Consider the following 27,690-nt stretch of genomic DNA (forward strand, 5'->3'; position numbering starts at 1 on the left):
AAAAACCCACATATACAAGTTGATAAATACTTGCTCTACTTACATAACATATGTATTGCAATGTCCACATTTTGATTTTAGTGATTTTTCTACAGTAAAAAAAAAGCGCAAATCCTTCTTAGCATTTCCCGTTTTAACTGTGGCTATTTTGCAGCCAATCCAGATGTCATTTCCTCCCTTACTATCTTCTGCCTGATTGTGTATGCATTGTGCGTCCTCCACTATACAAAGTGCATTGTCTCAGCATGAGAAATATTGGCCAATCAGAGAGGAACAGAGGAATAGGAGGGGAAAACAGGAGGGAAAGAGGCTTCAGCCAATCAGCCTGCATTAGTTAAAGGGACTCCGAGCTCAGAAAAAAAAGGAAAGTTGTACTCACCAGGGGCTTTTTCCAGCCCAGTGCTGGTCGGGAGGTCCCACGCCGGCGTCCTGGCTCCTCTCCTTCTCCCCGCTCCGGAATGGCTGGCAGGCCGCAGCCCGGGCGACACTCTCCCGAGTGTCGGGCTGCTTCTTCCGCATATGACGCGGATTACGTCACACGCCGGCCGCCTCGCGTCATCACGGCGGCCGGCGTGAAAGTACTGCGCATGCGCGCTTTGTTCGCGCATGCGCAGTACTTTCACGCCGGCCGCCGTGATGACGCGAGGCGGCCGGCGTGTGACGTAATCCGCGTCATATGCGGAAGAAGCAGCCCGACACTCGGGAGAGTGTCGCCCGGGCTGCGGCCTGCCAGCCATTCCGGAGCGGGGAGAAGGAGAGGAGCCAGGACGCCGGCGTGGGACCTCCCGACCAGCACTGGGCTGGAAAAAGTCCCTGGTGAGTACAACTTTCCTTTTTTTTCTGAGCTCGGAGTCCCTTTAAGTCTGAGGGCAAAGTAGAAAAGCAAAAAAGGACAACCCAGCATGCCCTGCAACTTCCTTTTTGTTTACCAAATTTTGTATGTACAAAATAAAAATCTGGTGAACTGAGGAATGATCACTTATCAACATGAAAAGTAATAGTGATTTTAACGTTTGGATTGCCTGGTTATCATCCTTATTACTTGTTTACCAGATAAAAATAAAGAAGTGATTTTTGATTTTATGCCTGACGGTTACACTTTAAAAAAAAATGAGAGGACATATAGAGATCTATTTTAAAGAAAGAAAAGAGGGGGTTACATATATTTTTGGGGCACTAACTATTTTTAGGCAATTTCTTTTGGATGTTACAACCCATTTTAATATTAGCAGGCTCCCATATAGAAAAACCTTGAACTATTGAACTTGTAGTCTGCACTCAGATGTGCTGCGGGCAACACGGGTGGTGTAGTGGTTAGCTCTCTTGCCTTTCAGCGCTGGGTGCCCGGTGCGAATCACAGCCAGGTCAACAACTGCAAGCAGTTTGTATGTTTTTCCTGTGTCTGCGTGGGTTTTCTCCGGGCACGCTGGTTTCCTCCCACACAGGGGCGTTTCTAGCCATTTTGTCACTCCAGGCAAGAAAACCTGTGGCGCCCCCACCCCTCTGTGCCGCCCCCCCCCCCGCATAGCGCTAATCCTTATTCAACCCCCACCACCATGCCCCCCACCACGCACACACAAGCCAGTTACCGGATCTGATTGTGGACAAACGGAAGGCAATGGGATGACGGCGAGGGACTGGAGGAAGCTCCGGGTAAGTAAAAAAAAGTTGTAGTGTACCGTCTCTGGGTCTGCGTCTCTCTGTCTCTGACTGAGGCCAAGATTCAGCAGCAGCAATGCTGCAGCATCACCTCAGACAGCATGATTGCTCGCTGCTGATATCATCATCAGTGGTGCTGCAGCAGCTGCTGCGTCACTCAAACTTAAAGGGAACCTAAACTGAGAGGCATATGGATGTTTCCTTTTAAACCATACCAGTTGCCTGGCAGTCCTGCTGATCTCTTTGGCTGCAGTAGTGGCTGAATCACACACCTGAGACAAGCATGCAGCTAATCCAGTCTGACTTCAGTCAGAGCACCTGATCTGCATGCTTGTTCAGGGGCTGTGGCTAAAAGTATTAGAGACACAGAATCAGCAGGAGAGTCCGGCAACTGCTATTATTTTAAAAGGAAAAATCCATCCTTCTCAGTTTAGGTTCCCTTTAGGACCCTTTTCCACTAGCAAATGCAGGTGATTTGCGCTTGCAATCTTGTGAGCTCCATCTTCCACTATGCGCGTTCCGCTTTACCATTGTCGGGAATGAGAATCGCAACGAGAATCGCGCTGGCCGGCAATCGCATTTCAGCAAAAACCGAACCAAGATTGATGCGTTGTAGTGGAAAACGAGCACCAGAATTTACATGCGGTGCTCTAGCAACTAGAAAAATGGCTGTGATCCGCTTTTTAAATTGGATTGCAGCCAGCGGAAAAGGGCCCTAACTACTCTGCCCAGAGTGGCCAGCATAGCTTGCTTCGCCCACCTAGTGACAGCCCAACTCAACAACCCCCCCCCCCCCCACACACACACACACACATACATACACTGAGATCTATGCACAGTGTCAGTGTACTGAATAGATCAAGGCTTACTTTGGAGATTCCCAGCATTACACAGTTTGCATAAAATACATACACATAATTCTTACATTACTTGTTTAACATGTGCGCAGTGTGTAGGTAACATTTACATGCACTTCGTACGCACATACTGTACATTTTTACCATCCAATAATGAATATACCGGAACAGTTAAAGTAAACCTGAGCCGAAGCTCTGGTTCAGAAAGAGATACCTAGAGAGAGGGAAGCCTCTGGAACCTGTTGAGGCTTCCCTCGCTGTCCAATAGTCCCCTTCTCTTTGTTACCAGCACAGTCATGCTGCTAGCTGCACAAGTACAGCTGCACTTGGTGACAAAAGAGGACTGTGACCCCAATTAGATGACCAACTAGCCCCTGTCAGCAATCGTCCGGGGGTCTGGGCTCAGCTACAAGGGACCAGAGGATCCAGAAGCTTCCCTATCTTTAGGTAAGTATCTTTGGCTCAGGAGTACTGTAGGGGGGAGGGAGGTTGGGGGAAATTGAGTTGAACTTACCCGGGGCTTCTAATAGTCCCCCGCAGACATCCTGTGCCCACGCAGCCACTCACCGATGCTCCGGCCCCGCCTCCGGTTCACTTCTGGAATTTCTGACTTTAAAGTCGGAAAACCACTGCGCCTGCGTTGACGTGTCCTCGCTCCCGCTGATGTCACCGAGAGCGTATTGTGCAGGTCCAGTATGGTCTGTGCCTGCGCAGTACGCTCCTGGTGACGTCAGCAAGAGTGAGGACACGGCCGTGCAGGCACAGTGGTTTTCCGACATTAAAGTCAGAAATTCCAGAAGTGAACCGGAGCATCGGTGAGTGGCTGCGCGGGCACAGGACGTCTGCGGGTGATCACTAGAAGCCCCAGGTAAGTCTGTTTCCCCCCCCCCTACAGTAGTCCTTTAAAATGGGCTCCTGACATGCCCGGTTATTAGGGTGCTGCCACAGGCTGCAATGCAACATGCCGATATGGTGTGTATGTACTCTGTGCATGTGTGTGTATGTACTCTGTGGATGTGTTTGTGTCTGTATACTATGCAAATACGTTTGTATGTGTGTGTGCATCCCATACAATGCCCTGCATACCTCTAGACTGTCTGCTTCTGAATGATCTCTGCAGGCTGTTGGTGGAATGTCCTACAGACAGTAATCAGATGAGAGTCTTTTCATTTGTCTTCTGCCATCCCCAGACCTGGCATATCACCTCTGGCTTCCCTTCAGTAGCTGTACTTTCATGGGGGGGGGGGGGGGGGGGGGGGGTTCAGCTCAGGACAGGCACACAGGGGTCAATAGTTCAGGTAGAGCAGAGACACTGACAGCAGTATGTGTGTCTTCTGCATTCACGCTGTTTCCTGTGGTTCTATCAGTGTTTAGGACAGGGCAGGTGACCCGCAGGGAGGAGGGAGGGCGGTGGGGGTGCTGGAGACTACAGCTATTTCATTAACTAATGAACTACTGCTAGTGCCAGGCAGCCGTGCAGTGAGTGGAGGCATGTGAGCAGCGCCCCCCAGATGCTGTACCTGAGGACAGATGGAATCTTCCCCACCTTATGCCTCTGCATGTCTGGCAGCAGCAGCAGATCTCCTCCTGTAGGTTTAAACCTTGCGCTGGGCTGAGCAATGAGAAAGAGGCTGTATGTGTCATGTGACACAGCTGGGGAGAGACAGGGGGCGGGGCAGCCAAGTGCCGAGCTCTGCAGCTGCTGATACATAGCAGAGACTCTGGCTAGTAAATTAAAGCATTGGCTTCACTGCCAAAGCGCTCCCCAAGATGCTGTACCTGCAGACAGATGTCCCACCCTCCCTATGCCTCTGTCGCTCTGAGTGAAGAGGGAAGGGGGCGGCACAGCTGAGCTGCCTGTCATAGAGGCGGCCAGCATGAAGGAAGAAAAAACACACACACACTGGCTGCATAAGCAGCTGCGGCGAGTGGCCTCCCTGCTTTGCGCCCTTCCCCCACCCATGCCGCTCTAGGCAAATATTTATAGTTGCCTAATGACTGAGACGGCTCTGCTCCCACATCCCAAAAACATACAGATAAGTTAATTGGCTTTACCCTAAAATTGGCCCTAGACACACATACTTAGACATATGACTATTGTAGGGATTAGATTGTGAAGATCATCATCACATTTTACACACAGTGATATCTTGTGATTGTTTTACTATACTGCAGTTTAGGGTGTTTAGTATGTTTGTATTTACTGTATTACTCTCTTCCTGGAGTTCAGAACTGAGCATGAGCAGTGTGAAAATGATGGCATTCCCAATCATCTTTAACACATAGCTCCTAACTGACCCTTTTTTGGAGGGACAGTCCCTCTTTGGGAACCCAGTCCCTCTGTCTTCCTCATTTCAGGACTGATGTACAGATCTGTGTAAATATATGTATTTTTCTACTAAAAAATATGTTTAATTAATCTGTATTCCCATCCTTTAAATTGATATATTTCTTATTTTTATGTTAATACTAGTGACCTTAGCCCGTCACGCACACCCGCCGCGCACACGCCCGCCGCGGCGCGCACACACGCCCGCCCCTTCTGGCCCTGTCCTCCCTCAGCTCTCCTGGGTGTCTCTGCGTCCCTCCCTGCAGATGCGCAGTGCAAAAAAGCTCTGACACAGGGACCTAGCGGACGCAGAGACACAGGGATATTATATAAAGAGATAAAGGAAAATGAACCAGGATAGAAAGGACCTGTGTGGTTTGAATGATAAAATAACATATTTTTCTTATGAAATCTTTATGGCATGCGTGACTAGGGGTGTGTAAGGGACATGACTACGGGTGTGCCAAGGGTGTGGTTAAAGGAAACAGACAATAGTCAAAGTTTTACATATACCTGAGGCTTCCTCCAGCCCCATCCGCATGGATCGCTCCCACGCCACCATCCTCCGCTGCCTGCACTCCGGTACCGGGTCCCATAACTTCAGCCAGTCGTGGCCAGTCTGAGCATGTGCAGTGTGCTCCCTCCATCTCTCTCCGGCGGAGAATAGGGGGATAATAGTACTGCGCCTGCACAGAACTATTCTCCAGAGAGAGACGCAGAGAGCACACTGTGCATGCTCACAATGGCCGCGCCTGGCTGAAGTTATGGGACTCGGTACCGGAGCTGCAGGCAGCGGAGGATGGCGGCATAGGAGCAATGCATGTAGATGGGGCAGGAGGAAGCCCCAGGTATGTATAAAACTTTGACTATTGTTTGTCTCTGGTTTCCTTTAACCTCTTGAGGACTGCTGTGTTAAACCCCCCTAAAGACCAGGCACATTTTCATTAAATTGGCCACTGCAGCTTTAAGGCCAAGCTGCAGGACCGCAAAACACAGCACACAAGTGATTCCACCCCCCTTTTCTCCCCACCAACAGAGCTCTCTGTTGGTGGGGTCTGATCGCCCCCCCCCCCCCCCCCCGTGTTTGTTTGATTATTTGTGTTTTGTTTTTTTTAAATAAAAACGGTGTTTTTTCCCCCCCCTGTTGTATACCCCCCCTCCCTCCCCCTGCCTGCCAATCCCTGTGATCAGCTGTCATAGGCTTCAGCCTATGACAGCCGATCACCTCCATGGCTCAGGAGGGGACAGCCGTGTCACACGGCTGTCCCCAGTACAGCGCTGCTGCTGATCGCAGCGCTGTACGGGTAATTAGACGGCGATTACGCCGTCTAACAGTCCCGCTCGGAGACTGAAGAGGGGGCGGAGCTCCGCCCTCCGAGAATGAGATGCGCACGCAGCGTGTGCGCGATCTCATTCAAAACAGAGCCCCAGGACATTACGCCAATTGGTGTTAGGCGGTCCTGGGGCTGCCGCCGCAGTAATGCTTCTGGCTGCACTCATCTGGAGAAGGAGGGAGAGAAGCAGGGGCACTTCTTCAACGAGCCATCTGCACATGGGGGTGCAACGGCCGTGCTGAGCACCCTCACAGTGCAGCGCCCAGGGACGTATGTCCACCCTTGCTCACCCATAGCTACACCCCTGGTTGTGAGTAGTCTACACCTATCATTTAAAAATCTAAAACATAATTGGTTGCTCAGGGTGAATCTATAATTGTTTTCTTGTTGTTGTTCTATTAAACAAGTTTCATATGTTTATTCTCCATGGAGACCTTTAATGAAAATGCTGTTAATTTACCCACAGATGTCTAAAGAGTTTGGCCCTGTTTACACGGTCTACTTTGGTTCCAGACTTGTGGTTGTTGTCACAGGGTATCAAGCATTAAAGGAAGTGTTTCTTGATGACGGTGATTCTTTTCTGGGTCGAGGATCTCAGCCTCTGATTGATCGTCTCTTCGATTTCAAAGGTGAAATCAGGTCAAATTATAGTATTTATAATCTTTAAAGAAAAACATTTCCTTGTTACAGCTGATAAAAATCCTGCAATCAATCTGCAGTTTGTCTACTACCTGATTTCATGGGAGCAGACATATTAACATCCAGTGATTACAAATGAGCTCTTTTCAATGACAGTCAGCTGACGAAGCTAAGGGATCAAATTACAACTTGTTCTTACTCACAGATGATGGGGAATTAGACAGGCTCAACACTCTAAATACATACAGGGTGCATATCTCTGTGTTTTCCTTCTGTCCTGAGCAAGAGTTCACTTTAAAGCACACCTGAATTGAAAGGGATATGGAGGCTGACATATTTATTTTCTTTTAAACAATGCAGATTGCCTGGCTGTACTGCTGAGCCTCTGTCTCTTAAGGCCCATACACACGTCGGATTTTAGCGAACGACCCGTCGTTTGAACGTTCCATCGTTCGGACGTTTTCGCGTCAAATCTGACGTGTGTACAGACTATCGTTCGGGTGATAAGACTGGTTACCAACGATCCGCCGCTATACTCATAGACCAGGGGTGTCCAAACTTTTCAGGCCAAGGGCCAATTCACTATTCTTAAAGTGAACCAGAGATGAAGCATCCTCATGTATTTTACCATATACAGTAAATCATTGGAAACATTAGAAAAAACACCTACCCTTTCTCTGTTTCATTATTTACTGTTCAGATTGCTTCTTATCAGCCCAGATAAAATCCCCCACTGAGCATTCAGTCTGGCTTAGCTATAATGATTCCTGAGCAGAGCCAGAAGGGGGCAGGCTTGGGCTTGAAAAGAAAGTACAGAAGACAGACTCAGCTATAAAGATTCCTGAACAAAGCAAGACTGAATGCTTAGTCAGGTATTTTATCTTGGCTGATAAGAAGCAATCTGAACAGTAAATAATGAAACAGAGAGCAGGGTAGGTGTTTTCTCTAATGATCCCAATAATATATATGGTAAAATACATGGGGGTGCTTTGTCTCTGGTTCCCTTTAAGGGTGTTAAAAGGCCAAACCAGCCAATCTTACATTCCAAAGGTGTAGTGCATGGAGTGCAGGGAAGCTCTTACTCAGGGCAGTTTCTAGGCTAAAATGCACCCAGGGCGAGGGTGTAACCCCCCCCCCACACACACCACCGTGAAGCCAGGTATAGGTGTCCGCAGTATAGGTTAGCCAGGTCTAGTTGCACTCAGTATAGTTAGCCAGCTATAGGTCCCCCCAGTATCGGTAGCCAGGCATAGGTACCCCAGTATAGGTAGTCGGATTTAGGTACCCCCAGTATAGGTAGCCAGGCATAGGTGCCCCAGTATAATTACCCTCAGTATAGGTTAGCCAGGTAGGTGCCTCCAGTATAGGAAGCCAGTATAGTTGTCCCCAGTATAGGTTAGATAGGCAGGTGTCCACGGTATAGGTTAGATAGGCAGGTGTCCCCGGTATAGGTTAGATAGGTAGGTGCCACCGGTACAGGTTAGCTAGGTGGGTGCCTCTAATATAGGTAGCCAGAATAGTTGCCCTCCAGCATAGGCTAGATAGGTAGGTGCCCCCAGTATAGGTTAGTTAGGTAGGTGCCTCCAATATAGGTAGCCAGTATAGTTGCCACCAGTATAGGCTAGCTAGGTAGGTGCCCCCAGTATAGGTTAGCTAGGTAGGTGCCCACAGTATAGGTTAGATAGGTAAGTGCCCCCAGTATAGGTTAGATAGGTAGGTGCCCTCAGTATAAGTTAGTTAGGTAGGTGCTCCCAGTATAGGCCAGATAGGTAGGAGCCCCCAATACAGGTTAGATAAGTAGGTGCTCCCAGTATAGGTTAGATAGGTTAGATAGGTAGGTGCCCCCAGTATATGTTAGATAGGTAGGTGTCCGTAACGTAGGTTAGATAGGTAGGTGCCCCCAGTATAGGTTAGATGGGTAGATGCCCCCAGTATAAGTTAGATAGGTAGGAGCCCCCAGTATAGGCTAGACAGGTAGGTGCCCCTAGTACAGGTTAGATAGGTAGGTGCCCCCAGTACAGGTTAGATATGTAGGTGCCCCCAGTATAAGTTGGATAGGTAGGAGCCCCTAGTATAGACTAGATAGGTAGGTGCCCCCAGTACAGGTTAGATAGGTAGGAGCCCCCAGGACGGGTTAGATAGGTTGGTACACACAATATAGGTTAGATAGGTAGCTGCCCTAGTATAGGTTAGATAGGTAAGTACCCGCAATATAGGTTAGATAGGTAGTTGCCCCCCAGTATAGGTTAGATAGGTAGGTAACCACAATATAGATTAGATAGGTAGGTTCCCAGGTATAGGTTAGATAGGTAGGTACCCGCAATATAGGTTAGAGAGGTAGCTGCCCCCAGAATAGGCTAGATAGGTAGGTGCCCCCCCATAATAGAGGGGGGAGTCAGCCATGGGGAGGGTGGCTCGACCTCTCCCTCCCTTATTTTCCCAGGCTGCCCTCCATGCTCCCCCCTCAGCTGGAGAGTTAGTGCAGAAGGAAGCACTGTAAACAGTCAGCAACTCACCTCCCTGGTTCCAGTCACTGATCACTCGCCGCTGGTCTCCTCCTCTGCATAGCAGTGGTATACACACTTTACATCCTGCTAAACAGGATGTATAAGCGGCTATGCAGAGGAGGAGACCAGTGGCGAGTGATCGGTGATTGGAACCAGGGAGATGAGTTGCTGACTGTTTACAGCGCTTCCTGCTGCGCTAACGCTAAGGGGGAAGCACAGAGAGCGGCCCAGGAGAGAAAGGGAGGGAGAGTTCGGGCCGCCCTCTCTGAGGCTGACTCCCCCCTCCATTACAGCGCTCCCCCTCCCTCATCGCTCAGGGCGGCAGCCTAGAAACGGGCCTGCTCTTACTTCATCCAGCACAACAATCATCTCCCCCTCGCTCCTGTCCTGTTCAGATAGACACACTCCTCTTCTTCTGTTCTCCTCCTGCAGCTGCTGGCAATATAGCGGGACACTGCGGCCACCTGGTGCTCTAAATCCTCCATACTTTCTGTTTCCGTATTTCCGCATTAGTGGTCTGTTACTGTAACCCCAGCAGCACACGTGCGCCAGAGTCAAGCATGAAGTGCGGCGCAGGTGTGTAACAGACCACTAATGCAGAAGTATAGAACAAGAAGTATGGAGGACCCAGGAGCTGTATACCGCCAGGTGGCTGCAGTGTCCCACTATATCGCCAGCAGGAGAAGAGGAGTGTGTCTACATGAACAGGATCGGTGTGAGGGGGAGAGGAGCATGGCAACAGGATCAGATGCAGTGTTGAAGTGTTAGTGTAGTAAAGTGTTAGTGTCACTGTGTCACTAGTGCCTGTCCGGTACCTGTCTGTGTGTGACAGGTGCACATTGTAATACCCATCACTGCATATACCTACCTGTTGTGTTCAGTGCACCCAACTACCTACGTGAGTGCACGCAGTGTCACTGTGCCTGTCCGGTACCTGTCTGTGTGTGACAGGTGCACATTGTAATACCCATCACTGCATATATCTACCTGTTATTCGCTTCAGTGCACCCACCTACCTACGTGAGCGTACGCAGTGTCACTGTGCCTGTCTGGTACCTGTCTGTGTGTGACAAGTGCACATTGTAATACCCATCACTGCATATACCTACCTGTTGCTCACAGTGCACCCACCTACCTGTGTGAGCGCACGCAGTGTCACTGTGCCTGTCCGGTACCTGTCTGTGTGTGACAGGTGCACATTGTAATACCCATAACTGCATATATCTACCTGTTGTTCACTTCAGTGCACCCACCTACCTACGTGAGCGCACGCAGTGTCACTGTACCTGCTCGTTACCTGTGTGTGTGTGACAGGTGCACATTTGTAATACCCATCACTGCATATACCTACCTGTTGTGTTCAGTGCACCCACCTACCTACGTGAGTGCACGCAGTGTGATATACCACTCTGTACATAACTGTTAACTGCACCGGTGTGACTGCACATTGTATTAGTCAAGTCAGTGCATACCTTTTAGTTAATCCCCCCCTGATATGGACAAAACGGACAAAACAGGTAGAGGCAGAGGTAGAGGCAGACCCAGAGGAAGGCCACCCGGCAGGTCTGTGCGAGGTCATGCTGGTGTAATTTCGTGCAGCCCTGGACCAAAGTACAGTACTCAGTAGAAGGCACAACCCATCAACTCCCAAGATTGTCAGGAAATGGTTGACAATTTAACACAGAACACCTCATCTTCCGCAGCCACCAGTGCTACTACAAGCACCACATCCGCTGCATTTGACAGTTTGCAGGAGTTATTTGGTGGGGAAATCACTGATGAACAGCCATTATTCCATTATTGTTACAACCAGATGAAACCGCTAAGCAAGTTACACTACTTCATATGTCTGAGTTAGGCAACACTATGGACATAAAGTGTGAGGAGGAGGAGGAGGATGAAGTACCTGCTGTTGGTGCAGTTTTGGAGGTGTCTGAGGCAAGCGAAGCTGGGCAGTATGATTATGATGATGACGATTATACGGATGCCATGTATGTTCCCAATAGAGAAGATGAGCAGGGGGACAGTTCAGAGGGGGAGTCAGAGAGGAGTAGGAGGAGACGAGTTCCTGAAAGAAGCAGGGGGAGCTCGTCGTCAGAAACAGCTGGTGGCAGTGTCTGGCGCCATGTATCGCCACCTATGTACAGCCACTCTACATGCCCTTCAACATCAGCTGCTGATGCCACCATAGTGCCATCACCCCAGGGGGGCTCAGCGGTTTGGAAATTTTTTAATGTGTCTGCCGTAGATCAGAGCAATGCCATCTGTTCTCTCTGCCTCCAAAAATTGAGCCGTGGAAAGGCCAACACCCACGTAGGGACAACTTCCTTACGAAGGCACATGGAGAAAAGGCACAAACTGCAATGGGAAGAGCACCAGAGGAAAAGCAGCACACAAAAGAAAAGCCACCCTCCTTCTCCTCTTCCTCCTTCAGGTGCAGCATCTTCAGCCACTTTCTCCCTTGCACCTTCACAGCCACCCTCCTCCACTCCGCCTCTGACCTTAAGCAGTTCCTGCTCCACTGCCGACAGCAGCCAGGTGTCTATGAAGGAAATCTTTGCTCAGAAGAAGCCAATTTCTGCCAGTCACCCCCTTGCCTGGCGTCTAACAGCTGGCTTGGTGGAACTGTTAGCTTGCCAGCTGTTACCATACCAGCTGGGGGACTCTGAGGCCTTCCGTAAATTTGTGGCCATTGGGACACCACAGTGGAAGATACTAGACCGCAATTATTTCTCTAAAAAGGCAATACCCAAAGTGTACCGTGAAGTTGAGAGACAAGTGGTGTCATCTCTGGCACACAGCGTTGGGTCAAGGGTCCACCTGACCACGGATGCCTGGTCTGTCAAGCACGGTCAGGGCCACTACATTACTTACCCAGCCCATTGGGTCAACCTGGTGACCAATGGCAAGCAGGGAGTACGTGGCTGTGCAGCGGACCAACTTGTGACACCTCCACGGCTTGCAGGCAGGCCTCCTGCCACCTCCTCTCCTCCTGCTACATCCTCTTCGCTGTCGTCATCCTCCTCCTCCTTGGCTGAGTGGCAGTTCAACTCTACTGGTGCTGCGATCTTCTCTCCAGCTACACAGCCCCAGCTCCCCAGGGCCTATGCTGCATGCCAGGTATGACGGTGTCATGCCATCTTAGACATGTCTTGCCTCAAAGAGGAGAGTCACACTGGAGCAGCTCTCCTGGCTGCTCTTAACAAACAGGTGGATCAGTGGCTGACCCTGCACCAGCTGGAGATTGGCAACGTGGTGTGTGACAACGGCAGCAATCTAATTTCCGCTTTGCATTTGGGAAAGCTGACACATGTACCCTGCATGGCACATGTGCTAAATCTAGTCATTCAAAGATTATGTGTCAAAGTACCCAGGCTTAGAGGACGTCCTGAAGTAGGCCAGGAAGTTTTGTGGGCATTTCAGGCGGTCTTACACCGCCATGGCACGCTTTGCGGACATTCAGCGGAGAAACAACTTGTCGGTGAGACGCCTGATTTGCGATAGCCCGACTCATTGGAATTCGACCCTCCTTATGTTCTCTCTCCTGCTAGAACAGTAGAAAGCCGTCACCCAGTACCTCTACAACTACAGTAGAAGGACACAGTCTGGGAAGATGGGGATGTTCTGGCCCAACAACTGGACACTCATGCGAAATGCATGCAGGCTCATGTGGCCGTTTGAGGAGGTGACCAACCTGGTGAGTCGCAGTGAAGGCACCATCAGCGACTTGATCCCGTACGCTTACTTCCTGGGGCGTGCCGTGCGTAGAGTTGTGGATCAGGCTGTGGAGGAACGTGAACAGGAACAGTTACGGGAGGAAGCTTTGTGGGATTAATTCTCATCAGAACCAGATGTTTCCTCAACACCTGCGGCAGCACAGGGGGGAGGAGAAGGAAGAGGAGGAAGAGTCATGTGGGGAAGAGGAGTCAGACTCGGATGATGAGAAAGGTGTTCCTTTGGAGGAGGAGGAGGAGGCGGCGGCAGAAGAACAACTGCAGCAGGCGTCGCAGGGGGATTGTGCTGCTCAACGTCCCCGTGGTATTGTTCGAAGCTGGGGGGAGGAGGAGGACTTACCTGACGTCACTGAGAAAGAGCAAGAGGAGATGGATAGTACGTCTGGATCCAACTTTGTGCAGATGGCATCTTTCATGCTGTCCAGCCTGTTGAGGGACCCCCATATAAAAAAACTCAAGGGGAATGACAATTACTGGGTGGCCGCGCTACTACTAGACCCTGGGTATAGGCACAAAGTGGTGCACATGTTACCAACTCACTTGAAAGCAGAAAGGATGCATCACTTGCAGAACAAGCTGGCAACTATGCTTTACAATGCATTTAACCTGCTGAGCGGTCTGGACGAGCTCAGCTCGTCCAACACCGCCAGAGGCTGCCGCTCAGGCCCTGATGGGCCGATTTCAATGAAATAAAAAGCAGCACACGCAGCCGGCACTTTGCCAGCCGCGTGTGCTGCCTGATCGCCGCTGCAGCGCGGCGATCCGCCGCATGCAGCGGCGGAAGAGGGTCCCCCCAGCCGCCCGAGCCCAGCGTAGCCGGAACAAACAGTTCCGGCCAGCGCTAAGGGCTGGATCGGAGGCGGCTGACGTCAGGACGTCGGCTGACGTCCATGACGTCACTCCGCTCGTCGCCATGGCGACGAGGTAAGCGAAACACGGAAGGCCGCTTATTGCTACTGTTACTTCTGGCCGCCGGAGGCGATCGGAAGAACGCCTCCGGAGCGCCCTCTAGTGGGCTTTCATGCAGCCAACTTTCAGTTGGCTGCATGGAATAGTTTTTTTTTAATTAAAAAAAAACCCTCCCGCAGCCACCCTGGCGATTTAATCAGAACGCCAGGGTGGTTAAGGTTGATGTCACAGCACAACACAATAAAGGTACCACTGCCAGTAATCCTTTTCCCATGCCCACGCAGGCAAGGACAGGCCGCTCCAGCGATCTCATGGTGATGTCGGACATGCGGACATTCTTTAGCCAACCGCCTCGCCTTAGCCCTTCTAGATCCACCCCCACCAATGCCTGGACTGGCAGGTAGCCAACTACCTGGCCTTAAGTGTGGATGTAGACACTGTGAGCAGCGATGAACCATTGGACTACTGGGTGCGCAGGCTTGACCTGTGGCCAGAGCTGTCCCAATTTGCCATCTAACTTCTGTCTTGCCCTGCCTCAAGCGTCCTGTCAGAAAGGACCTTCAGCGCAGCTGGAGGCATTGTCACTGAGAAGAGAAGTCGCTTAAGTCACAAAAGTGTTCAGTACCTCACCTTTATCAAAATGAATGAGGCATGGATCCCGGAGGGCTACTGCCCGCCCCAAGACTAAGTCAGTCCCCACACAAAGCATCTCTGCCTGCACGCCGTGTGATTGCCTGCCCCAAGACTAAGGCACTCCCCACACAGCAGCTCTGCCCGCAGGCCGCTTGACTGCCTTCTCTGCCACCACCAACAGGTTTCCAGGACTCCAGGTGGATTCCTGAATTTTTAAGGCCACTATACTACTTTTTGTGGTGCGTGTACATGCCTGCCTAATTTTTCTGGCTGCACTGCAGCTGCAACAACAAAACAAAATGTATGTACATGGGCCAATTCCCCTTCGTGATCATTACCTTAACGCAATGAAGGGGCTTGCATATCACAATGAAGCAATGACCGACGGCTATATGAGTGTCTCGGGGGGTGGGGGGGGGCACACCCAAGATAATAAGGTCGTTGCTTCATTGTGGACAGACCAAATTTGATCAGCTGGTCAGTCACTTTTATTCTATCATTGAGCTACCACGGCCCGGCGACCATATGGGCTGGAAAACAGCCACGGCCTGCACTTGCGCACCAGTCCAGCACAGCCGTCACAACACAAACAGCTGTTTGCGGTGCGTTACACAGTGTTGTGTGTTAGTGTGAAGCAGTACTCTAATTACACTCCCTGATTGATGTATACACATGCAAGATGTTTTAAAGCCCTTTAGGCCTGAAATTTAGCATTCAATGTAATTTCTGCCCTTAAAACGTTGCTTTGCGTCAGATCTAGATTTTTCCCGGGACTTTTGGCATCTATCCCACTCCTCCATGCCCCCCTCCAGGTGTTAGACCCCTTGAAACTTTTCCATCACTTTACTGGCCAGCATAAGTGTTTCTAGTTTTCAAAGTTCGCCTCCCCATTGAAGTCTATTGCGTTTCACGAAAGTTTGCGCAAACCGAACTTTTGCGGAAGTTTGCGAACCAGGTTCGCAAACCGAAAATCGGAGGTACGGGCCATCACTATTTAAGACCACAGTTCATGATGTATAATACTGTCGTACAATAAAATGTATCTGCTGATGACATAATACATTAAAATTGTGACATTACCAATCTCATGTAATAGCTATTTGCTACTTTCAATACTGCATACTGCATACTTGCATACTATTGATATAAAGCAATATGTCATCAATATTGTTCATCTTTTTTTTAATTTTTTTTAAATAAAGCCCTTTGACACTAAGTTATTCTTTTTATAAACTATTATTATAACCATTTCTTACTTTTCTTCAGTGTTATAATAGCAAAGATTTAGAAGTGGAAGGAAAGAAATTCATGATTTGAAAAATGTTCATGACTTCTTCCTACTTGACAGGAAGTGTGACTAGAGATGTGATGGGGGTGTGTCTTTCCACATATTTGTTTGTAGTAAATACTATTTCTATTTTTACTTTTTCTCATCTCAGAAAGTTGGTTACTGACCTGGAACAAGCACATACGAGTCAGACCTTCAGCGACCAACGAATACACTTATACAGTGAGCAAGACTGACGGGCGCAAACAATGTTTTCAAAGAAAATAAAGTAAACATTACCAGTGCCCAATAGACACTTTTTAAAGAAAAACCATAACCAAGGTTTGAACTTCATCCCAATCAGTAGCTGTTATCCCCTTTCCAATGAGAAATATTTTCCTTTTCTTAAACGGATCATCAAGGGATTCTGTATGGCTGATAGTGTGGTGAAACCCCTCCCCCAGTGTGATGTCAGAACCAGGGTGCAGACATCTGTGGGAGCCTTGTTGCATTGTGGGAAATAACAGCTGTTTTCAAGTGCCAAAAATACATCATCTCTTTCCATAGACATCACCTGCCAGCAGTAAAGATGTCACCATATGATAAATGTCAGAATGTAAATCAGGAAGGGGAAAGATTTTACAATGGGCAAACATTGACTAAAACATTTATAAATAATTATTGTAAAGATTAAGCACTTTTTACATTACATTTTTCATTGCAGTTCATTATTACATTACATTTTCACTTGCGTTTCTCTTTAACTAGTATTATTTTTGGTTTTGTCAGGTTTATCTTTCAGCAGTGGAGATGAGTGGAAGCAGCTGAGGCAATTTTCTCTTCAGACTCTTAAAGACTTTGGAATGGGAAAGAAGAGCTTAGAAGAGCCCATACTGGAGGAAGCCCATCATGTTGTGGAACATTTCCGAAGTCTAAATGGTGAGGAAACAGTGCTGGTCCTAGCTAATTGCCTTTGACTTTCTTTCAGGCATCTAGGCATATTGGAGGGTTACTTGGGCAACCAGTGTCATCACAAGGTTACAGGAAATCTATTATCCTCATGATTCAGACTTAGATTATAAGCAAGAGATAGCAGATATTCTGTTATGTGACTTGATACCACAATTTAAGAGGTTACTTTTTTTATTATTTTGTTTTTATATAGCACTAATAAAAAGGCCCGCCCGTTAAAAAACGGGCGCTAGGCCACGGCCGCTAAACCCCGGCAATGCGCATACCGATGCTTCCTGCTCATCCGTCCCTTACCACTTTCGAAGTATATGCACACAGGGAGATATTGTTTTCTTGGCAGTTGGAATAAGCTGTTATTTCCCACAATGCAATGAGGTTCTCAGACAGCAAACTGTCAAGTCTGGAAGCAGGGATACACACACACACACACACGGACAGGACGCAGTGACACAGGGGTTTTATTATATAGGATTGACATCTTCCATCTTCCACAGCGCTGTACAGAGTATATTGTCTTGTCACTAACTGTTCCCCAGAGGAGCTTACAATCTATTAGCCACACCAGGGGCGTAGCAATAGGGGGTGCAGAGGTTGCGACCGCATCGGGGCCCACCGACAGGCCCTCCCTGAACTGCAGTATTAGCTCTCTATTGGTCCTGTGCTCATAATAATCACTTCTATAGATGCTTTGAATAGTGGTAATCATCAACAAACTGTTCCCCATCCCCTTCTTGCACCTCTGACACTGTACTTGCCATTGGCAGGTTTTGGTGCGCCGCATCAATTGTTATGAATAGAGTGCTTGGGGGGGGGCCCATGTAAAACTTGCATCGGGGCCCACAGCTCCTAAGCTACGCCACTGAGCCACACGTTCATTGTAGTCTAGGGTCAATTTAGGAGGAAGCTAAATAAATTATCAGTATGTTTTTGGGATGTGGGAAGAACCGGAGTGCCTGGAGGAAACTCACACAAATACAGGAAGAACATACAAACTCTGTGCCCTGGCTGGGATTTGAACCAGGGACCCAGCACTGGAAGGTGAGAGGGCTATCCAGTATGCCACCTTGCTAGAATTGGAATGAAGCTAGAGTTAGGGCCACATTTAAGATAGGGCCAGTGCTGTGGAGCAACACACAGTGGGCGGTTAGGTAGCAGCTGCCAGACATTTGTAATGAAATCCAGAGCCAGCATTGAGAGTTTCTTTGGATTGTTCTGCAACTATTTTACATAATGCAGACAGGGCCGGCCCTAAACTTTTTGCCGCCTGAGGCAAATGTTAAAAAAAATTATTGCTGCCGCCCCCCCCCCCCCCCATGGGGGAGGGGGGGCGCCGCCGCCGAGCTGGAGGGGTAGCGGGCAGGGCGGGGGTATGGGGCCTAGCGACGGGGAGGGGGGTCGAAACCCCCCCGCTCCCTCGCCTGGGTCCCCGTCCTCCGCTCCCCTCCAGCCTTAAATACATCAGAACTAGCGCAACTCGTAAGAGGCAGTGGGCGGGGAGGACTCACCTCTTCCTCGCTCGATCCAGCGTGCGCTCCACTGACGTCCCTTACTGCAGCGCCGTCCATTTACAATACAGTGGGCGGCGTGCAGGAAGTGACGTCAGTGGAGCGCACGCTGGATCGAGCGAGGAAGAGGTGAGTCCTCCCCGCCCACTGCCTCTTACGAGTTGCGCTAGTTCTGATGTATTTAAGGCTGGAGGGGAGCGGAGGACGGGGACCCAGGCGAGGGAGGGGGGGGTCCGACCCCCCTCCCCTCCGCTAGGCCCAATACCCCCGCCCTGCCCGCTACCCCTCCAGCTGGGCTGCCGGCTCCCCGCACCCTCCGACGGGCGGATGCCGCCCCTAGAAATTTGCCGCCTGAGGCAAAAGTTTCACCCCGCCTCATGAGCGGGCCGGCCCTGAATGCAGAACATATGGCAGAAGGGATGCTGTGTTCTCAACCTATTTTCTCTTATTAAAAGTTGAGAATTAAAACCTACTCTAAGCAGACAAACCTTTTGGATTTGCTGTAGGAATCAGGCACTAGGTAGGGTTGAGCTAAGGATCATTTTTGCTCTGTACTGTATGCATTCCACCAGTGGCCATTACATTAGACAAAACAGTCATTGCTCAGAGGTAACGAGATTATCATCTGACCCCTCCTATGTCTTCCCTTCTCTGCTTAAGGGGCCTATACACTGGTCGATTTCAGCCATTGATCGATTCTATAGAATCGATCGATCAATCAGAAATCGATTCTTTCAAATCTATTGATTGATTTGTGGGCGATTTTGATCGATTTCAATGGATTTGATCTCTCTGACAGGATGGAAGATCTAGGTTGATCTGCTGCTGGTAGCAGATCCATGGCCCATACAGTTGCATTGGATCTAATGGTCCAATGATGCATTTAGATAGATTTGCAATAGATTTCATTCTGAAATCTATTGGAAATCTGTTCCTAGTGTGTGGCACACATCAGATAGATTCCTGTCAGATTCGACATGACAGGCATCTGACAGAAATCTGATGGTCGAATCTGCTGCAAATCTATAAGCGTATGGCCACCTTTAGAGTGGCACTCAGTGAGAGCTGATCATTAGCTCTTCCAGCTTTATGACTGGATCTTGGATCACATGACTATGAATTCTAAAGGGTTTTCCTTTGAAATGGCTGCATGAAATATGAAGGTTAGGTGAGTACAGGTGGTTCCCTATTCACAAAAAGGTTATGTACTGGAAGTTTGTACGTTGAATTTGTTTGTACATTGAGTTATGTGTTATAAATAGGGAAGCATGTCCAAAGTCAGGCCCGCTAAACCATTTCTGGTGGCCCCAAAGCTCTCTACAGTTGTTAACTGACTGGCGCCGCATGCAGAGGCTATCTTATGTCCCCACTGTGCCTCCCCATCCTTTTTCCGGTAGTCTCAATTACTATACAAATTACTATACAACTTAAAAAAAAATGCTGCAGCAATTAGCACTGCTCAGCCAGCTGCAGCAACAGTTACCACCACTCTACAAACTGCAGCAGCTGTTACCACCACTCTACCAACTGTAGCAGCAGTTACCACCATTCTGCCAGCAGCAGCAGCAGGTACCTCCACTCTACCATCTGCAGCAGTTACCACCACTGTGCCAGCAGCACCCACCACTGTGCCACCACTATGCCGGCTTCAGGAGTGGTTACCACCACTTTGCCAATTGCAACAGCAGCTACCATCTTTCTGCCAGCAGCACCCACTACTGCAGCTACCACCACTCTTCCAGCAGCAGTTACCACCACTCTGCCAGCAGCAGCAGAAGTTACCATTGCTCTGCAAGCAGTAACAGCAGTTACCACTGCTCTGCCAGCAGCACCCACCACTGCAGTTGCCACCTTCAGCCAGCAGCAACAGCAGTGACCACCACTCTGCCAGCAGCACTCACCTCTGCAGTTACCACCATTTTGCCAGCTGCTGCAGCAGTAATCACCACCACTTTGCCAGCAACAACAGCAGTTACCACCACTTTGCCAGCAGCAGAAGCAGTTACCACCACTCTGCCAGCAGCACCCACCACTACAGTTACCACCACTCTGGTAGCAGCAACAGCAGTTGCCACCACTCTGCCAGCAGCACTCACCTCTGCAGTTACCACCACTTTGCCAGCTGCTGCAGTAGTCACCACCACCCTGCCAGCAGCAACAGCAGTTACCACCACTCTGCCAGCAGCATTTACCTCTGCAGTTACAACCACTTTGCCAGCTGCAGCAGTAGAGTCCACCACTCTGCCAGCAACAAAAGCAGTTACCACCACTTTGCCAGCAGCAAAAGTAGCCAGTTACCACCACTCTGCCAACAGCACCCACCACTGCAGTTACCATCTTCTGTCAGCAGTAACAGCAGTTACCTCCACTCTGACAGCAACAGCATTTTCCACCACTCTGACAGCAGCAGCAGATAGCATGGTTTAATTTCCATGGAAAATTGTATTTGACAAAATGTCATAGGCATAGTGTACTCAGTGGCTACCAGCAAAAATTGTGTTTAATTTTAATAGTTCAGCCCCCGAGCAATCTCAGGAATGTCAATATGGCCCTTGGTCTAAAAAGCTTGGACACCCTGACATAGGGAAACGAGGATAAATTATTTACTTTCAGACAACTCTGGACTTAAAAAAACAATATTTTTTTGTTATTTTCAACAAACATTTAATTTGTTTCCAACTACTTACAACAGTTTGTACAACACTGCATCATGTAACAACAAAAATAAGAAATAAAAAACAGCATTGTATATTTTATACACAAAGACAATTTTGTTTGCATGTATGGAAAATTGTAACTGGGGTTGTTTGTCTGTAAGGGACTGCCTATAATAGAATAACCCCCAAATCTACAGTAATTTAGAAACACAGAACTGTCCGTGAGTATAAGCTAAGGCTTTAAAGTAAATGGGAACTGTGCTGACAAAAAAGCCAGATACTTACCTAATACTTAACCACTTGAGGACCGCAATGGTAAACCCCCCTAAAGACCAGGCCATTTTTCATGATATAGGCCACTGCAGCTTTAATGCCTCGCTGCAGGGCTGTGCATGTCATCACACAAGTGATCCCCCCCCCCGGTTTTCTCCCCACCAACAGAGCTTTCTGTTGATGGGGTCTGATCGCTCCCTCAATGTTTATTTACTTTTTGGTCAATATTTCTTTCTTTTTTTTTTTTATTAAATTTGTGTATTTTTTCCCTCTCCCTTCAGCCTATCACAGCGGATCGCTTCTGTGTGCCCCAGGGGGACAGCCGTGTCACACGGCTGTCCCCAGTACAGCACTGCCATAGATCGCAGCACTGCACCAAGTAAATAGACAGCGGTTTTGCCGTCTAACAATCTCCAAGCAGCGATCGCCGCTGGGAGACTGAAGGTGGAGCAGAGTCCAGCAAAACAGGGCCGCAGGACCTTATGCCTATCGGCGTTAGGCAGTCCAGGGGCCGGGAGTTGATTCCATACTGCGCATGTGCGAGTGGCTCGCACTCAGGCTCCAAAAGACTTCCCGAAGTCACCTTCGCCAGCGGAGCGAGCAGTATTTGACCAAATTAGTCAAATACTACTGCTGGAGACCGCACTATAATGAGGGCAACGGGAGAGGGAAGGCTCATTAGAACCCAGAGCCTTCCTTCTCCTTTGGTAAGTATCTGGCTTTTTTTTTTTTTTTTGCAGCACGGTTCCCATTTACTTTGAATGCTTTTGAAGCAAATATGCATAAAGTGTTAGGGGCTGCTCACACTTGAGCTAGCTCTATAGTGCTATCATTACTTCTGCTTGGCGATGTGCAGAATTGGTGCGCCTTGATACAAAAGCGGAAGTGTGAAAGGGGGCAGAGCATCAGCACAGAAATCAGGCAATTGGCATTTTCTTTTAGAGAAAGAGGATGTCAGCTGCTGTATTGCTCCGACGTTATGTTCCCTAACTGGAAACTCCGAGTTAGCACATTTTATCAGCACTTCAAAAGATGGATGAGAATGAGTGTTATAGGACAATTGAAGTGAGAAAAATATAAAGGCTGCCATATTGGTTTCCTGTTAAATAATATTATTATTTAGTATTTATATAGCGCCGACACACGCAGCGCTGTACAGAGTATATAGTCTAGTCACTAATTGTCCCTCAAAGGAGCTCACAATCTAATCCCTACCAGAGTCCTATGTCTATGTATGTATCGTGTAGTGTGTATGTATTGTAGTCTAGGGTCAATTTTTAGGGGGAGCCAATTAACTTAGCTGCATGATTTTGGGATGTAGGAGGAAACCGGAGTGCCCGAGGGCAAACCCACGCAGACACAGGGAGAACATACAAACTCCTTGCAGATAGTGCTCTGGCTGGGATTCAAACCGGGGTCCCAGCGCTGCAAGGCGAGAGCGCTAACCTCTACACCACCATGCGGCCTGGCAGCCCTTCTGATCTATTTGGCTGCAGTAGTGTCTGAATAACATCAGAAACAAGCATGACAATAAGGACAGAAACACCTGATCTGCACATGCTTGTTCAGGGTCTATGGCTGAAAGTATTATAGGCAAAGGATCAGCAGGACAGTTTTGGTATTGGTATTGTTTAAGAGGAAATAAATATGGCAGCCTTCATATCCTTCTCTCACTACAGTTGTCCTTTGGTTGTCCAGTGGTCAGTAGAAAGTCTTTTTTACAAACGGGTATTCAATTGTGCAAATAGCACAGTACCGATCCATGTTTATGACCAGTTTGTATTTGTATTCCTTAACGTGACACTAAAGTGGAAAAAAATGATATCGTGAATTCTATGTGTAGTATGGATAAGGAATAGAACATTAGTAGCAAAGAAATTAGTCCCATATTTTTATTTTCAGTTGTATAGCCTTAGCGTTTTTTATAGCATTGCATCATATTGTCATATTTGCAGTTTGCTCTGTCTTATTGTGTAAAATACATAGTGTGGTTTGCAGAACTAATGACCCCATGAACTTCTCTTCTCACTGAACCTTATCTGAAGCTGTTTCATTGATGTATAGTGCTCCAGAAATCAGAGACCAACTAGTTAGTGGAGCTCACAGAAGCTCTTTTCCGTACAGTTTTGTTCAAAATTATTTGACCCCCCCCCCCCCCAATGCTGTAAAGGGTTTGAGGGAATTCAGTGTACATTTGTAATTGTGTTCAGAATTAAATCTTACAAGGACTTTGTAAAGAACCAAATGCAACTAAAATGACATCAATTGTATTTTTTAATACAGTATTAAATGTTTTTTTTTTTGTGTGTGATTTCTTCACTTACACAATTTTTCAAACCCTTAAAGACTACCACTGAAAAAAGATTTGTCAGATGCTGGTACTGAAGTTTCAGCTCAGACAATAAGGCGCACACTGCGTAATGAAGGCCTCCATGCCAGAACTCCCAGGCGCACCCCCTTACTGTCTCCAAAGAATAAGAAGAGTCTACTGCAGTATGCCAAAAGTCATGTGGACAAACCACAAAAGTCTTGGGATAGTGTTCTGTGGACTGATGAAACAAAATTAGAACTGTTTGGGCCCATGGATCAACGCTATGTTTGGAGGAGGAAGAACAAGGCCTATGAAGAAAATAACCCCTTGCCTACTGTGAAGCATGGCGGGGGGCTGTTTTGCTTCTGCAGGCACAGGGAAGCTTCAGCGTGTGCAAGGTGCCATGAATTCTCTTCAGTACCAGGAGATATTGGAAGAAAATGTGACGCAGTCCATCACAAACCTGAGGCTTGGGAGAGATTGGACCTTTCAACAGGACAATGATCCCAAGCATACAGTACCTCCAAGTCCACTAGAGCATGGTTGCAGATTAAAGGCTGGAACATTTTGCAGTGGCCATCGCAGTCACCAGACTTAAATCCGATTGAGAACCTCTGGTGGGACTTAAAGAAAGCAGTTGCAGCGAGCAAGCCTACGAATGTGACTGAACTGGAGGCTTTTGCCCATGAAGAATGGGCTAACATGCCTGTAGATTGCTGCAAGACACTTGTGTCAAGCTATGCTTCATGTTTAAAAGCTGTTATAACTGGAAAAGGATGTTGTACTAAGCATGAATGTCACTTGGGGGTTGAATAAAACTGATAATGATGTGAGCACAGAAAATACATTTGTGGTTATTTCATTATAAATGTTATGTTATATTTGTCTGACTTACAAGTGCCTCTTTGATTTAATTGCAAACAAAATGACTGAAATGATCAAAATCAATGTCAAACTGGCCAAAACACTCAATTTCAGTGGGGGTTGAATAATTTTGAACACAACTGTAGATAACAGCTGAAGTTTCTTAACTCTTCCTGTACTGGAAACACGATACGTTCTATAATGTTCTATTTCTTAGCTGTACAACACATACAATTCATTATTTCATATGTTTATTTTCACTTCAGTTGCCCTTTAAACAGTTCACTTGCATTTTGCTGCCACCAGTAATTGATTTCTATTCTGGAATGCAATGAGGGAGGGAGCTGGGGGAATAATTTGAACTTCAGCCTAGATTTGTGTAACAGTATCCTGCGGAGAAAATGGAAAATAGAATTCAAAAGAAAAGCAATAGGGGAGAGATGGAAGAAGGAGAAAAAATAAATCACCAGCCATACTAACAATTCAAATGAAATTGATGAACCCCTATTTGACTTTAACAATGGCCTCCTGCACCCCAAAAAAGGCTTATAGACCAACAACAGCAGGATCCAATCTATCTGCAAATTATTTTCTTTTATTTAAAAGGCAACTAAAATAAGAAGAATATGGAGGCTGCCATATTTATTTCCTTTTAACCCTCCTGGCGGCTGATTTTTTTCTGCCAAATAGGCAGAAATCCGTTTTTTTTATTTTTACTTTTTGTTTCATGTAAAGCTACCAGAGTGGTAGCTACATGAAACACCACTAGAGGGCGCATGTGTCCCTCTAGTGCGACTGTCGCCGGCATCAATAGCAAACAGGGGAACGCGTATATAACGCGTTCCCCTGTTTGGCTTCTCCTGTCGCCATGGCGACGATGGGAATGACGTCATGGACGTCAGCCGACGTCCTGACATCAGACACCTCCGATCCAGCCCATAGCGTGGAACTCATTGGTCCGGGCAGCGCAGGGCTCTGGCGGGGGGGGGGGACTGTTCCGCCGCTGCGTGCGGACGATCGCAGCAGAGCGGCGGCGATCAAGCTGTGCGCGTGGCTAGCAAAGTGCTAGCTGCGCGCACAGCACTTTAAATGGGGCAAATCGCCCCACCAGAAGCTGAGCTAGCCTCCTGCGTGGCATAGCCCGAACTTAGCTTGGGCTTACCGCCAGGAAGGTTAAGCAATACCAGTTACCTGGCTATCCTGCTCATCCTCTGCCTCTAATACTTTTAGCCATAGCCCCTGAACAAGCATGCAGCAGATCAGCAAAAGCTCGGTATACAGAGGCGCCAGAGTAGAGTAAAACATTTTAAAAACCGTTTAAAAGCGAAGGGGGATGTTAGGGTGGACCTACCTCCCTCTTACAAAAAAAGAAAACTCACTTGAGTCTCGATAAAACAGAATTGACAAATAATTTATTCAACTCCACAAATGCAACGCGTTTCGCAGGGTCAAGCAGTAGGTTTGAGCGCCTCTGAGGTTTGAGCGCCCACAGAGGCGCTCAAACTTAATGCTTGACCCATTGAGTTGTGCTCTCATTTTTGCCTGAGGAGGCGGGGTCGCGCCTGCGAAACGCGTTGCATTTGTGGAGTTGAATAAATTATTTTTTCAATTCTGTTATATCGAGAGTTTTCTGTTTTGTAAGAGGGTGGTAGGTCCACCCTAACATCCCCCTCGGCTTTTAAACTGTTTTTAAAACATTTTACTCTACTCTGGCGCCTCTGTATACGGTATACCGAGTTTTTGCTGATCTTCTAGTCCACCCTGGGTGGAGGGGTGCATCCCCATCTACTATCTACAAAGAACGACTTCTTAACCTGAGTGGGGTCAGGTCCTAATGCTCCCCACCTGCATTTAAAGTGGTTGCCTATGGGTAACCCGTGTTTGTGAGTATATACACATAAAATTGTATTGAACTCTTCATTTTACCTGACAATACTGCACCATATTGGGCTCTCGAGTCTCTTCTTGTTTTCAAGCATGCAGCAGATCAGGTGTTTCTGACATTATTGTCAGATCTGACAAGATTAGCTGCATGCATGTTTCTGGTGTTATTCAGACACTACTGTAGCCAGATACATGAGCAGGGCTGTCAGACAACTGGTTTTGTTTAAATGGAAATACATATGGCAGCCTCCATATTCTTTTCACTTCACAAGTTCTACTTTAACATAGCAGGCAACTCTTCTACCTTTCACATCCTGGAAATATGAATTCACATTCATATTCTAAGAATAAAGTCAAGTATGCTGACCCACTGCACTTGACCTACTTCATTTGGTATTTCTGAAGACTCGAGGAGAAGTTGACACAAGTTACTTGCATTGTTACAGTATGTTCCACAATCAGAGTATGGCCTTGCCCCTTGTCAGAACCCCACATAACAAATGTTGCTAAGTTACCCTTCTATGCCAAGACCCCCTTATTAAATGACAACTATTCTGAAAAATTGTACATTTTAAAATTAATTTTCAAATTGTCAACTGTGTACTCAGGAGGACTTGTAAATTCAAAGAAAGGCCCAACACCTCAGAGTAACATTGGCATTATGGACTCCCAATAGTAGGCCACAGCCTAGGCTATAGTAATCTTCAGGAGAAGCAATACATTGACACACACATACCTCCCAACTTTTTGATATCCGAAAGAGGGACACTTAAGCCATGCCCTTGCCACACCCCATGACCACGCCCCCATCACACCCCTAGTCACGCATACCATAAAGATTTCATAAGAAAAATATGTTGTTTTATAATTTACACCACACTGGTCCTTTCGATCCTGGTTCATTTTCATTCATATTAACATTTATAGTACTAAAATTAGTAATATATCAATTTAAAGAATGGGAAATAAAGTTTAGAGTCAATCGCACACATTTTTAGTAGAGAAATATACATATTTACATAGAAAGAGGGACAAAGTTCTAAAAGAGGGACAAATGAGGAGGAAAGAGGGACTGAGGGACAGGGCTCCCAAAGAGGGGAGCTATGGACACATATCAGTTCCCAGAAACCATCCATGCTTTATAACATTCATTTACATAAAAATCACGTTACTCAGTTAATTATTACTTCTAGGTAGCGTGATCCTAAAAAACAAGTCAGCAGATATTTGTGCAAAAAAAAAAAAGTTCTGCAGAAAAATATCAGTTTGACATGCCGTAAATGCTCCTGTAGCTGGGTCACTTCTATCTTAATTAAACATACAAAGCAAATAATAAAACAACTTTGGATTTATCTC

At 47.6% G+C, this 27,690-nt stretch overlaps 1 protein-coding gene across 1 annotated transcript in view; it reads left to right on the forward strand.

Moving 5' to 3' along the window:
- LOC137528941 (cytochrome P450 2F2-like) overlaps positions 1-27,690 on the forward strand; it is a 64,159-nt gene that overhangs the window by 1,131 nt on the left and 35,338 nt on the right. Inside the window, exons 2-3 of the mRNA XM_068250738.1 lie at positions 6,646-6,808; positions 16,658-16,807. Coding sequence (XP_068106839.1) covers positions 6,646-6,808; positions 16,658-16,807 — 313 coding nt within the window. The remainder of the gene's footprint in view (positions 1-6,645; positions 6,809-16,657; positions 16,808-27,690) is intronic.

The sequence above is a fragment of the Hyperolius riggenbachi genome, chromosome 8, assembly GCF_040937935.1.
Source record: "Hyperolius riggenbachi isolate aHypRig1 chromosome 8, aHypRig1.pri, whole genome shotgun sequence".
Lineage (NCBI taxonomy): Eukaryota > Metazoa > Chordata > Amphibia > Anura > Hyperoliidae > Hyperolius > Hyperolius riggenbachi.